Below are 13,881 nucleotides of genomic sequence, written 5' to 3'. Positions count from 1 at the left end.
TAGCATATAGTATAGGTATTAGTCTAGGTATTACATTGGGTCCCCTATCCATTCCACTCCCCATCAGAGCACTTGACAGTCGACCATTAGGGTCTGGGTTTGTTAGGAAAGTTACCGCACCAGTCACTATGGTTATGCATGACACCCATAGAGAGCAAGTCACCTTTTTTATTATTGAGTCTCCTGATTTCCCTGTTGTGTTGGGTCTTCCCTGGTTAGCACTACATAACTCCACCTTTTCATGGCCGCAGAGGGTTCTCACGGGGTGGTCGCGAGAGTGTCAGGGTAGGTTTCTAGCTGTTTCCATTGGTGCAACCATGGTGGAAGGTCCAGACACTACCTCCACCGTGCGCATTCCCCCCGAATACCTTGATTTGGCGCACGCGTTTTCCAAAATTCAGGTGACCAAATTACCACCTCATCGGGCGAGGGATTGTGCAATAAACCTCCGGGTAGATGCTGTGCCTCCCAGGAGTCATGTGTTTCCCCTGTCGCAGGCTGAAACGGAGGCGTTGGAGACATACGTCTCCGAGTCCCTGCGCCAGGGGTTCATACATCCCTCCACTTCGCCCGCCTCCTCGAGTAAATTTTTTGTGAAGAAGAAAGACGGAGATCTGCGCCCCGTCCCCCTGAACAAGGGGACAATACGTTATAGTTATCCTCTACCCCTCATTCCATCTGTGATCGAGTCAATGCATGGGGCGCGCTTCTTCACCAAATTAGATCTCCTGAGTGCGTACGACCTGGTGCGTGTCCGAGAGGGGGACGAGTGGAAGACAGCATTCAGCACAACCACGGGGCATTACGAATACCTGGTGATGCCTTACGGTTTGATGAATGCTCCATCCGTCTTCCAGTCCTTTGTGAACGAGGTGTTCCGGGACATGCTTGGTCGCAGTGTAGTGGTCTACATCGATGACATTCTGGTGTATTCTGCTACGCACGCCGAGCATGTGTCCCTGGTTCGCAAAGTGCTGGGCCGACTGTTGGAACATGACCTTTATGCCAAGGCAGAAACGTGTCTGTTTTTTCCAACAGTCCGTCTCCTTCCTCGGATACCGCATTACCACCTCAGGTATGGAGATGGAGGGAGATCGCATTTCAGCCGTGTGTAATTGGCCGACTCCAACCACGGTAAAGGAGGTGCAGCGCTTTATTGGCTTTGCCAACTACTATCGGAGGTTTATCCGGGGCTTTGGCAAGGTCACAGCTCCCATCACCTCTCTGTTAAAGGGTGACACGTCCCGGCTCCGCTGGTCTGCTGAGGCTGACAGGGCCTTCAGTAACCTGAGGGTTCTGCTCACCTCGGACCCGGTACTGGCCCATCCCGATCCATCACTACCGTTCGTAGTGTAGGTGGATGCGTCCAAGGTAGGGATAGGCGCTGTACTATCTCAATGCTCAGGCACGCCACCCAAGCTCTGCCCCTGTGCCTTCTTCTCCAAGAAGCTCAGCCCAGCAGAGCAGAACTATGACTTTGGTGATCGGGAGCAGTTGGCTGTTGTCCGAGCCCTGACTGTGTGGAGGCACTGGCTCGAGGAAGCGAAACACCCTTTCCTCATCTGGACGGACCACCGTAACCTGGAGTACATCCGGGCAGCGAGGAGGCTGAACCCTCGCCAGGCCAGGTGGGCCCTATTCTTCACCCGGTTTGATTTTACACTGTCTGACATCCCGGGTACGAAGAACGTGAAGGCAGATGCACTGTCACGGCTGTACGACACAGAGGAGAGGCCCATAGAGAACACCCCCAAACTCCCGGCTTCCTGCATTGTGATGCTGGTAGTGTCGGCGATGGACACGGACATAGAGCGGGCGTTACGCACAGAGCCATCTCCACCTCAGTGCCCAGCTGGGCTGCAGTACTTGCCGTCTCTTGCCCGTGACCGTCTGATCTATTGGGCACACACATCCCCCTCCTCTGGTCACCCAGTTATCGGCAGTACAGTGCGCTGCCTGACCGGAAAGTACTTGTGGCCTACCTTGGCTAAGGACGTGAGGGTGTATGTCTCCTCCTGCTCGGTGTGCGCACAGAGTAAGGCACCTAGGCAGCTCCCAGTGGGTAAGTTACAGCCCTTACCAGTTCCACAACGGCCATGGTCCCACCTGTGTATTGACTTTCTCACTGATCTTCCCCTCTCTCAGGGTAACACCACCATCCTGGTCGTTGTGGACCACTTTTCAAAAGCCTGCCGCCTCCTTCCTCTGCCCGGTCTCCTCACGGCCCTGCAGACTGCGGAGGCCCTGTTTACTCACGTCTTCCGGCACTAAGGGGTGCCAGAGGACATAGTGTCTGACCGGGGTCCCCAGTTTACATCCAGAGTCTGGAAGGCGTTCATGGAATGTCTGGGGGTCTCGGTCAGCCTGACCTCTGGGTTTCACCCCGAGAGTAATGGGCAGATGGAATGGGTGAATCAGGATGTGGGAGGTTCCTGAGGTCCTACTGCCAGGACCGGCCGGGGGAGTGGTCGGTGTTCTTGCCATGTGCAGAATATGTCCAGAACTCTCTCCGCCACTCCTCCACTAACCTATCGCCATTTCAATGTGTTTTAGGTTATCAGCCGGTTCTGGCACCGTGGCATCAGAGCCAGCCCGAAGCTCCTGCGGTGGATTACTGGTTTCGGCACGCAGAAGATACGTGGAACGCTGCTCACGTCCACCTCCAGCACGCCGCGCATCGGCAGAAGTTCAACGCTGACTGTCACCGCAGTGAGGCCCCGGTCTTGGTACCGGGTGATCGGGTCTGGCTCTCGACCCGGAATCTGCCCCTCCGCCTGCCCTGCCATCAGCTGAGCCCGCGGTTTGTGGGGCCGTTCAAAGCCCTGAGGAGGATAAACGAGGTTACATATAAGTTATTACTCCCTCCAGATTACCGTATTAACCCCTCGTTCCATGTGTCTCTCCTCAGGCCGGTGGTGGCTGGTCCGCTCCAGGAGTCTGAGGTGCGGCAGGTTCCTCCGCCCCCTCTGGACATCGAGGGGGCCCCGGCGTACTCCGTCCGTTCCATCCTGGATTTTAGTCATTGGGTAGGGGGCCTTCAGTACCTCATGGAGTGGGAGGGGTACGGTCCGGAGGAGCGGTGCTGGGTTCCGGTGCGGGATTTCCACCGTCGCCATCCGGCTCGCCCTGCTCCGCGTCCTCCTGGCCGTCCCCGAGGCCGGTGTCGGCACACTGCTGGAGCTGCGCGTCAAAGGGGGGGTTCTGTCACGACTTCCTCCGAAGCTGCCTCCTCTCCTTGTTCGGGCAGGCTTCGGCGTTCGTCGTCACCGGCCTTCTAGCCCCTGCAGCTCCTCATCTCATCATTACATTTGTTTTGTCTTGTTTATTACACACACCTGCTTCATATCCCCTCATCAGTACCTGTATAAGTGTTCCCTCTGCCCCCTTGTGTTTGTGTGTGATTGTTTATTGTGGAGGTTAGAGAAGCTCGGTGGAGCTCCTTGTATTTTGTATCGCGGGGATATTTCCCCGTGTGCCTTGTTGTTTCCAGTACGCCTGTTTTGCGCACTGGAGTGTTTTAACGCATTACTGCGTAACTCTGTGTTTCGGAATAAATCCTGTTATTCTGTGATTTACCCTCCTGCGCCTGACTCTTTCGAAATCACTCATCACAGTTGAAAACAGTTTCACTTTGTCACTAAGTTAGCAAGCATGGCATGGTCGCGCAAGCAAGCAAGCAATGATCATTATGATGTTGTTGTTGTTTTACCTGGATGCTTTGTGTGCAATCCGCACACCTGGCTACTTTTTACTTGTGGATGGGGACATCAAGTTTTCAGGAAGAGTGTGCAAAGCTGTCATCGAGGCAAAGGGTGGCTATTTGAAGAATCTCAAATATAAAATATATTTTAATTTGTTTAACACTTTTTTAGTTACCACAAGATTCCATGTGTTATTTCATAGTTTTGATGTCCTCACTATTATTTTACAATGTAGAACATTTTCAAAATAAAGAAAAACCCTTGAATGAGTAGCTGTTCTAAAACTTTTGACCGGTAGTGTATATGACATTGAATATCCATATGAGCATGGTGCAGTTATCAATACACCCAGTCACTACAAAGATACAGGCGTCCAACACAACACATCACTGGGTAATACGCTTCATATTTTCAAGCATGGTGGTGGCTGAATCATGTTATGGGTATGCTTGTCATAGGCAAGGACTAGGGAGTAAAAAAACAACTAATAGAGCTAAGCACAGGCAAGATCTTTGAGGAACACCTGGTTCAGTCTGCTTTCCACCAGACACTGGGAGATGAATTCACCTTTCAGCAGGATAATAGCCTAAAACACAAGGCCAAATCTACACTGGAGTTGCTTACCAAGAAGACAGTTGTCAAGGGGTGCTGAAGGTGGGTGTGGTGCATGAATCAAGCGCAGGACGCAGAAGCTCAGTCCAAAAGACTTTAGTGCAATATTCACGTAGAAAATAAGCACAATAAGCCCGAAGGCGAAATAACGGCGCACACAGGCGTCAAACAAACGGCGCACTAACATGTGCGAAAACCTCTCCAAAACACTGGAGGGAAGTACGTAGCTCCAACACAAAACAGAAGAGCAATCACACACAAAGACAAACACACACAACGAGAACTAAATAGGACACTAACGAGGACTAACAAGACACAGGTGTACAACATCAAGACAAAACCAAACGAACATGAAACATAGATCGGTGGCAGCTAGTACTCCGGGGACGACGACCGCCGAAGCCTGCCCGAACCAGGAGGAGGAGCAGCCTCGGCTGAAACCGTGACAACAGTGAATGTTCCTGAGTGGCCGAGTTACAGTTTTGATTTAAATCTCTTGACAATCTATGGCAAGACCTGAAAATGGTTGTCTAGCAATGATCAACAACCAATTTGACAGAGCTTGAAGAATTTTGAAAAGAATAATGGGAAAATGTTACACAATCCAGGTGTGGAAAGCTCTTAGAGACTTACCCAGAAAGACACACAGCTGTAGTCGTTGCAAAAGGTGATTCTAATATGTATTGACTCAGGGGGTTGAATACTTATCTAACCATGATATATCAGTGTTTTATTTTTCATGTTTTCTTTCTTAAAAAACAAAACAAATTGTTAGAGTATTTTGTGTAGATCGTTGGCATATAAAAAAATAAACATTAAATCAATTTTAATCCCACTTTGTAAATCAACAAAATGTGGAAAAAGTCAAGGGGTATGAATACTTTCTGAAGGCACTGTACTTATTCAACATAAAACATTACAACTGGGACAAAGTGAGTCAGACTTACGTAGTCGTCGTATGATTCGTGTGTGACGGGTATCAGTGGGGGTCTGTATCCGGGGTTCCCTGGTGTTCCCCTGGCCCTGGGAGTGGGTACTCCTCTCGTTAATGTGGCTTGTGGCAGGGCACTCCGCTTACCCGCTGTCCCCCTGGGTGCAGTTGCCCCCCTGACTGGTGGGGGGGGTGGGGCCGCGCCGCCCCGTGCCCTGTTTAAACATAGATGAGATCCCAGCATGATATTACATAGTCTGGCCATCTCGAACATTGACATTGTCCCTTGTGAATTAAGTACATTTATATGGTAGCATACTCTGAGTACTGTATGTTGAGCAACATAGACCAAAAAACATCACTATGGTATTGATCGCATCTAAAAAATGATCGTTATTCAATGTGGAAATGAAATGCTCCTTTCTTGATTTCAAACAACTATGTGCAAAAGTGGAATGGTAACTGATCTGTTTCTAATGTGGGCAGATATTATACAGACTGCCTCAGCTGGTGGTGGTCACAAGCTTGAGTGTTGTGGAAGAGAAGCATAACCTTTTCTGCTTAGACAGATACAGTCATAATGATGTTTGAAGAAGAACAGTCATCATATCGCTTTTCTCCCAGACAAGCTATTCATTCGGACACTGCTCTGTTATTCCAATGACCCGGGGAAGCGGCTCTACCTGCATTTGTAAAGAATCCTCATGTCAGTCTTTCTCACATACAGAAGCAGCCCTGGCAGCAGGTTGGTGTTTATTGGGATGACTCATGTACTGGAGGCAGCTCTGCGGAGTGGTCACTAGTTGGCCACCAAGACATCAAATCTGATTTTAAACCTAACCCTAACCTTAACCCTAACCTTAGCCACTCTGGTAACCCTAATGCCTAACCCTAACCTTAAATTAAGACCAAAAAGCTACTTTTTGTTTTCATGAATTTTTACAATTTAGCCAATTTTGACTTTGCAGCTGGCCCATTTGGCATAAATCACTCAGTTCTGCCTCCAGAACGTCAACCTGTATCCTGGCAGGGAAATCACTCAGTTCTGCCTCCAGAACGTCAACCTGTATCCTGGCAGGGAAATCGCTCAGTTCTGCCTCCAGAACGTCAACCTGCGCCCTGGCAGGGAAATGCCCCGTCTCCCTCTGACTCCCTGTGCTTATCCCAGTGAGGGAGACTATAATGTTTAGGGTGCACTAACAGCTATTTGACTGTGCACATAACTTGCACCAACAGTAACAGACCAAAAGGCAAATGGGCCCTGGTGTGTCTGAGCTGAAATTAGGGTGTTGGGAGACGGATACTGAGGTGCTTTCTTCGGTACTGCCTAGAAGGGCCAGATGAGCACCACAGAGAGTCCAGTGTGGACTTAAGGTCCTAAAGCTGTCTACATCTGGAGAACATCCAGACGTTTTAACACTAGCAAGACAGAGGAGGCAGAAGCTACACAGTCTTCTGGTACTGCAGATCCTTCACTAAAGCTAGCAGTCCATTATGATCGGAAAATACAAAGACTCCAAGGAGAATTACGGCCACATTACCGGTGCATATTTCTCATGGAGATTTACAGTAATGGCTTAAGGAGCACGGCATAAGGAGTGAATCAGAGGAGGGACATGGTTGTGATTCTAAATGGGCAGAATCAGAATCATGTGAGAACAGGGGCTGTGTTTAAGCTTCATTAACAGCTGAGGTAGTATAGTGCAAGTCGTCAAAGTATGCTCAAAATCCTTGAGGGACTGTCACACTGAAGACATGGTCGAGGTGTATAAAATATGAATTATTGCGGTATATACAGTGGGGAAAAAAAGTATTTAGTCAGCCACCAATTGTGCAAGTTCTCCCACTTAAAAATATGAGAGAGGCCTGTAATTTTCATCATAGGTACACGTCAACTATGACAGACAAATTGAGAAGAAAAAATTCCAGAAAATCGAGAATTTATTTGCAAATTATGGTGGAAAATAAGTATTTGGTCACCTACAAACAAGCAAGATTTCTGGCTTTTCACAGACCTGTAACTTCTTCTTTAAGAGGCTCCTCTGTCCTCCACTCGTTACCTGTATTAATGGCACCTGTTTGAACTTGTTATCAGTATAAAAGACACCTGTCCACAACGTCAAACAGTCACACTCCAAACTCCACTATGGCCAAGACCAAAGAGCTGTCAATGGACACCAGAAACAAAATTGTAGACCTGCACCAGGCTGGGAAGACTGAATCTGCAATAGGTAAGCAGCTTGGTTTGAAGAAATCAACTGTGGGAGCAATTATTAGGAAATGGAAGACATACAAGACCACTGATAATCTCTCTCGATCTGGGGCTCCACGCAAGATCTCACCCCGTGGGGTCAAAATGATCACAAGAACGGTGAGCAAAAATCCCAGAACCACACGGGGGGAACTAGTGAATGACCTGCAGAGAGCTGGGACCAAAGTAACAAAGCCTACCATCAGTAACACACTACGCCGCCAGGGACTCAAATCCTGCAGTGCCAGACGTGTCCCCCTGCTTAAGCCAGTACATGTCCAGGCCTGTCTGAAGTTTGCTAGAGTGCATTTGGATGATCCAGAAGAGGATTGGGAGAATGTCATATGGTCATGAAACGTGGCTGGGTCTTTCAGCATGACAATGATCCCAAACACACCGCCCGGGCAACGAAGGAGTGGCTTCGTAAGAAGCATTTCAAGGTCCTGGAGTGGCCTAGCCAGTCTCCAGATCTCAACCCCATAGAAAATCTTTGGAGGGAGTTGAAAGCCCGTGTTGCCCAGCGACAGCCCCAAAACATCACTGCTCTAGAGGAGATCTGCATGGAGGAATGGGCCAAAATACCATACATTGCCAACAAAGGGTATATAACAAAGTATTGAGAAACTTTTGTTATCGACCAAATACTTATTTTCCACCATAATTTGCAAATAAATTCATTAAAAATCCTACAATGTGATTTTCTGGAGAAAGAAATTCTCATTTTGTCTGTCATAGTTGACGTGTACCTATGATGAAAATTACAGGCCTCTCTCATCTTTTTAAGTGGGAGAACTTGCACAATTGGTGGCTGACTAAATACTTTTTTTCCCCACTGTATCACTGTCTGAGATATGAAATATTATATATTTATGAAAACGTTACATAATTAACTATATGTGCTTGAAACAAAATATTAATCATTCATCAAACGGGGTATGAGTATTAAACGCAATAAAGCCAAGATCACATTTTGATTATGATCGCAGTTAAAGTTCACACGGATGCAAAACAAAACCACACACACGCACACGCACACATACACCGACACACAAAAGCACACATGCCCAATCAATGACCATTAATCAGTTGGGATGGAGACCAACAAGCCAGCGGATCATAATCAACATGGCTCATCTTGGCAAATGGTAATCATCTAAATAGGTACCGTGTGGTTGTGGTGGAAGCCAGCCGTAAGCCCCGCCCACGAACAGTCCTCCCTCTGCTGGTGTCTTCTGATCCTCCGTTCAAGTAGGAGAGCTCCCTCAGCTGCTCCTGTCTGATCTCATCGTTGTAGTCCTGTGGAACAGAATACAACAGGCCTCACATTAAATAAAATAGGACATTTTTCTTAGGACCGCAACAGATGTTCGCAACTGCAGCAAAGCTCTCCTAAATAAAAATGATCCTGATATGCACAGGAAATGCATGATTTAGTTTAACACTGAATATTAATGTAGAGAATGTTCTAGTCAGAGTACTGTAGAGGTACAAGTCTCAGTATACTGACAGTTCTTAGAATATTTCATAGACGAGGGGAGATTCAAGAACATTAATTAAAAATTAAAAATTGCAGCATTCATAGTCAGTGTCTAAAAAGATAACGCCAGACTGTCCTCCAAAACACATCCACACAGAAAAACGGAGTGGAAATGTAGTAACACTTTCAATGAGTCATAAACATATAGCTAATGCCTTATAAGTTAATGTATCTGCCCCATAAGTCATCCAAGGTCCATGGCCTTGGTTAGCTACATCATGTCCTTACTCCCTCAACAGGGCCACTGATCTATAATTATGTATAATTATTATTATTATTGTTGTTATTATTATATAAAAGGGCTGGATGGGTAAAAAAACAAACAACTGTGGGGTTTTTACTACATGGTTTTCACTACATGGTTTTCACCTCCCCAGTCTTTTCGGAGGGTCACGTAAGGAACCAGGGAAAACAACTTACGTAAGGAAAACAACTAATGTAAGGACCCAGGGAAGGAGGGCATGGGAGGCCATATTTAAAGCTGCCATTACATATATAGGATCTTAATTTGTTCACCCTGTTGCAGGAGAACATGTAAAAGTAAAACGTGTAGTGTATTTGAGGTTTAAAAAGGCTCCAGAAGTTTGTAATTTCCACTTTGAAAGTTCATATTTGATTTTCCATTACAAAAAATGTATCAGCCACTACAAAAATGTCCATTAATTATAATCCACATAATCATTCACATTTCCTGTTCCTGCAAGATTATTTTCCTTTTGTAGCGAACTGGCTCAAATTAAGATCCTACATTTGTAGGAACCAGGGAAAACAACTTACAGTTGCACTAAGACAGGGTTGGGAGGGCATGGGAGTTCATATTGAAAGCGTCAATAACATTATCCTGATGTGGAAATATTGCATTGTTGTGTCTTGATTCGTACATGTTTCTCTCAGCCAGTCATTGAACATGACAATGATCTGAATCACAGGCCAGATAACAGACTAGATCAAACATATTGTATTATCTTGTCAACGGGCTTAGACAGTTCTCATTTCCTCCAACCACTTATCCTCGTCCTGTTTGCAATGACAGCTAGGCTAAAACAAATATGAGAGGTGGCATTGAGTACAGCATTTAGCCTCTACTTGGCTTAAACTGCTGAATGATGTGGTTGACACACATTTTATTATTTTCAGTTTGTCATTTTGCGGGCTATTTATCATCAAATGTGTTGCATTTTCAAAGCGAGTTTGTGTTGAGAATGATTATGGAGATAGGGTTTGAACACAATGCATTGCCAGGTAATACACTATTTAACTTGTGATATCATGCATAAACAAATGTATTTTATACCACAAGCATCTATCTTATATGCTCATCATATGGCATGAGATCATTAAGGTCCATTATTTTCATATCTACTGTAACTTCAAGGAAGGGTACAAAAAGGCATTGCTCACAAGCACCCCCATTGATTCATAGTATATATAAACACATGGCCTTTTTAAGCAACCTCTTGCTGTGTAGGGACATCTAGCATTTCTCTAAATTGGAAGTGTGCATTTTAAACAAAGCACAAAACATCTGATTGTGCTTGTAAAGGTTGGGTGTTGACTTTGAGAAAAACAAAAACAAAGTCTGTACATGATAAGAATACTTAGCAGTAATTTTGTAGTCTTCAAAAGAGGGTTATATATATATATACAGTTTAAGTCGGATGTTTACATAAACCTTAACTAAATACATTTAAACTCAGTTTTTCACAATTCCTGACATTTAATCCTAGTAAAAATTCCCTGTCTTAGGTCAGTTAGGATCACCACTTTATTTTAAGAATGTGAAATGTCAGAATAATAGTAGAGAGAATTATTTATTTCAAGGCTTTTTTTCTTTCATCACATTCCCAGTGGGTCAGAAGTTTATATACACTCAATTAGTATTTGGTATTATTGCCTTTAAATTGTTAAACTTGGGTCAAACGTTGGGTGAATTTTGGCCCATTCCTACTCACAGAGCACATGCTTTTTCAGTTACATTTTAGTCATTTAGCAGACACTCTTATCCAGAGCGACTTACAGTTAGTGAGTGCATACATAATTTTTTAATACTGGCCCGCCGTGGGAATCGAACCCACAACCATCGCGTTGCAAACGGCCATGCTCTACCAACTGAGCTACATCCCTGCCGGCAATTCCCTCCCCTACCCTGGACGACGCTGGGCCAATTGTGCGCCGCCCCGTGGATCTTCCGGTCGCGGCCAGCTACGACAGTGCCTGGATTCGAACCAGGATCTCTAGCGGCACAGCGATGCAGAGCCTTAGACCACTGAGCCACTCAGTTCTGCCCACAAATGTTCTATAGGATTGAGGTCAGGGCTTTGTGATGGCCACTCCAATAGCTTTACTTTGTTGTCCTTAAGCCGTTTTGCCACAACGTTGGAAGTATGCTTGGGGTCATTGTCCATTTGCAAGACCCATTTGCGACCAAGCTTTAACTTCCTGACTGATGTCTTGAGATGTTGCTTCAACATATCCACATAATTTTCCTTCCTCATGATGCCATCTATTTTGTCAAGTGCACCAGTCCCTCCTGCAGCAAAGCACCCCCACAGCATGATGCTGCCACCCCTGTGCTTCACAGTTGGGATGGTGTTCTTCGGCTTGCAAGCAACCCCCTTTTTCCTCCAAACATAACGATGGTCTTATGGCTAAACAGTTCTATTTTTGTTTCATCAGACCAGAGGGCATTTCTCCAAAAAGTACGATCTTAGTCTCCATGTGCAATTGCAAACCGTAGTCTGGCTTTTTTATTGCGGTTTTGGAGCAGTGGCTTCTTCCTTGCTGAGCGACCTTTCAGGTTATGTCGATATAGGACTCGTTTTACTGTGGATATAGATACTTTTGTACATGCTTCCTCCAGCATCTTCACAAGGTCCTTTGCTGTTGTTCTGGGACTGATTTGCACTTTTCGCACCAAGGTACGTTCATCTCTAGGAGACAGAACGCGTCTCCTTCCTGAGCGGTATGACGGCTGCGTGGTCCCATGGTGTTTATACTTGCGTAACTATCGTTTGTACAGATGAACGTGGTAACTTCAGGCGTTTGGAAATTGCTCCCAAGGATGAACCAGACTTGTGGAGGTCTACCATTTTTTTTCTGATACAATTAATTATAAGTGAAATAATCTGTCTGTAAACAATTGTTGGAAAAATGACTTGTGTCATGCACAAAGTAGTTGTCCTAACCGACTTGACAAAACTATAGTTTGTTAACAAGAAATTTGTGGAGTGGTTGAAAAACAAGTTTTAATGACTCCAACCTAAGTGTATGTAAACTTCCGACTTTAACTGTATAGTATACACTGCTCAAAAAAATTAAGGGAACACTAAAATAACACATCCTAGATCTGAATGAATTAAATAATCTTATTAAATACTTTTTTCTTTTCATAGTTGAATGTGCTGACAACAAAATCACACAAAAATTATCAATGGAAATCAAATTTATCAACCCATGGAGGTCTGGATTTGGAGTCACCCTCAAAATTAAAGTGGAAAACCACACTACAGGCTGATCCAACTTTGATGTAATGTCCTTAAAACAAGTCAAAATTAGGCTCAGTAGTGTGTGTGGACTCCACGTGCCTGTATAACCTCCCTACAACGCCTGGGCATGCTCCTGATGAGGTGGCGGATGGTCTCCTGAGGGATCTCCTCCCAGACCTGGACTGAAGCATCCGCCAACTCCTGGACAGTCTGTGGTGCAACGTGGCGTTGGTGGATGGAGCGAGACATGATGTCCCAGATGTGCTCAATTGGATTCAGGTCTGGGGAACGGGCGGGCCAGTCCATAGCATCAATGCCTTCCTCTTGCAGGAACTGCTAACACACTCCAGCCATTTGAGGTCTAGCATTGTCTTGCATTAGGAGTAACCCAGGGCCAACCACACCAGCATATGATCTCACAAGGGGTCTGAGGATCTCATCTCGGTACCTACTGGCAGTCAGGCTACCTCTGGCGAGCACATGGAGGGCTGTGCGGTCCCCCAAAGAAATGCCACCCCACACCATGACTGACCCACGCCAAACCGGTCATGGTGGAGGATGTTGCAGGCAGCAGATTGTTCTCCACGGCGTCTCCAGACTCTGTCACGTCTGTCACGTGCTCAGTGTGAACCTGCTTTCATCTGTGAAGAGCACAGGGCGCCAGTGGCGAATTTGCCAATCTTGGTGTTCTCTGGCAAATGCCAAACGTCCTGCACGGTGTTGGGCTGTAAGCACAACCCCCACCTGTGGACGTCGGGCCCTCATACTACCCTCATGGAGTCTGTTTCTGACCGTTTGAGCAGACACATGCACATTTGTGGCCTGCTGGAGGTCATTTTGCAGGGCTCTGGCAGTGCTCCTCCTGCTCCTCCTTGCACAAAGGCGGAGGTAGCAGTCCTGCTGCTGGGTTGTTGCCCTCCTACGGCCTCCTCCACGTCTCCTGATGTACTGGCCTGTCTCCTGGTAGCGCCTCCATGCTCTGGACACTACGCTGACAGACATAGCAAACCTTCTTGCCACAGCTCGCATTGATGTGCCATCCTGGATGAGCTGCACTACCTGAGTCACTTGTGTGGGTTGTAGACTCCGTCTCATGCTACCACTAGAGTGAAAGCACCGCCAGCATTCAAAAGTGACCAAAACATCAGCCAGGAAGCATAGGAACTAAGAAGTGGTCTGTGGTCACCAACTGCAAAACCAGTCCTTTATTGGGTGTGTCTTGCTAATTGCCTATAATATCCACCTGTTGTCTATTCCATTTGCACAACAGCATGTGACATTTATTGTCAATCAGTGTTGCTTCCTAAGTGGACAGTTTGATTTCACAGAAGTGTGATTGACTTGGAGTTACATTGTGTTGTTTA

At 46.2% G+C, this 13,881-nt stretch overlaps 1 protein-coding gene across 4 annotated transcripts in view; it reads right to left on the bottom strand.

Moving 5' to 3' along the window:
* The window catches only part of LOC121547099 (KH domain-containing, RNA-binding, signal transduction-associated protein 2-like), a 164,468-nt gene that overhangs the window by 53,414 nt on the left and 97,173 nt on the right, over window positions 1-13,881 (bottom strand). For all 4 annotated transcript variants that reach the window (XR_006657692.1, XR_006657691.1, XR_005996488.2 and 1 more), the window contains 2 exons: window positions 8,661-8,791; window positions 5,261-5,459 (listed from right to left, as the gene is read on the bottom strand). Coding sequence is in view for 1 of the 4 variants with exons in the window: in XM_041858207.2 (XP_041714141.1) it covers window positions 5,261-5,459; window positions 8,661-8,791 (330 nt within the window). In the remaining 3 variants the exon portion in view is untranslated. The remainder of the gene's footprint in view (window positions 1-5,260; window positions 5,460-8,660; window positions 8,792-13,881) is intronic.

The sequence above is a fragment of the Coregonus clupeaformis genome, chromosome 31 (assembly GCF_020615455.1).
Source record: "Coregonus clupeaformis isolate EN_2021a chromosome 31, ASM2061545v1, whole genome shotgun sequence".
Lineage (NCBI taxonomy): Eukaryota > Metazoa > Chordata > Actinopteri > Salmoniformes > Salmonidae > Coregonus > Coregonus clupeaformis.
The sequence above is the reverse complement of the archived record's forward strand: the minus strand, read 5'-3'. Positions and strand labels throughout refer to the sequence as shown.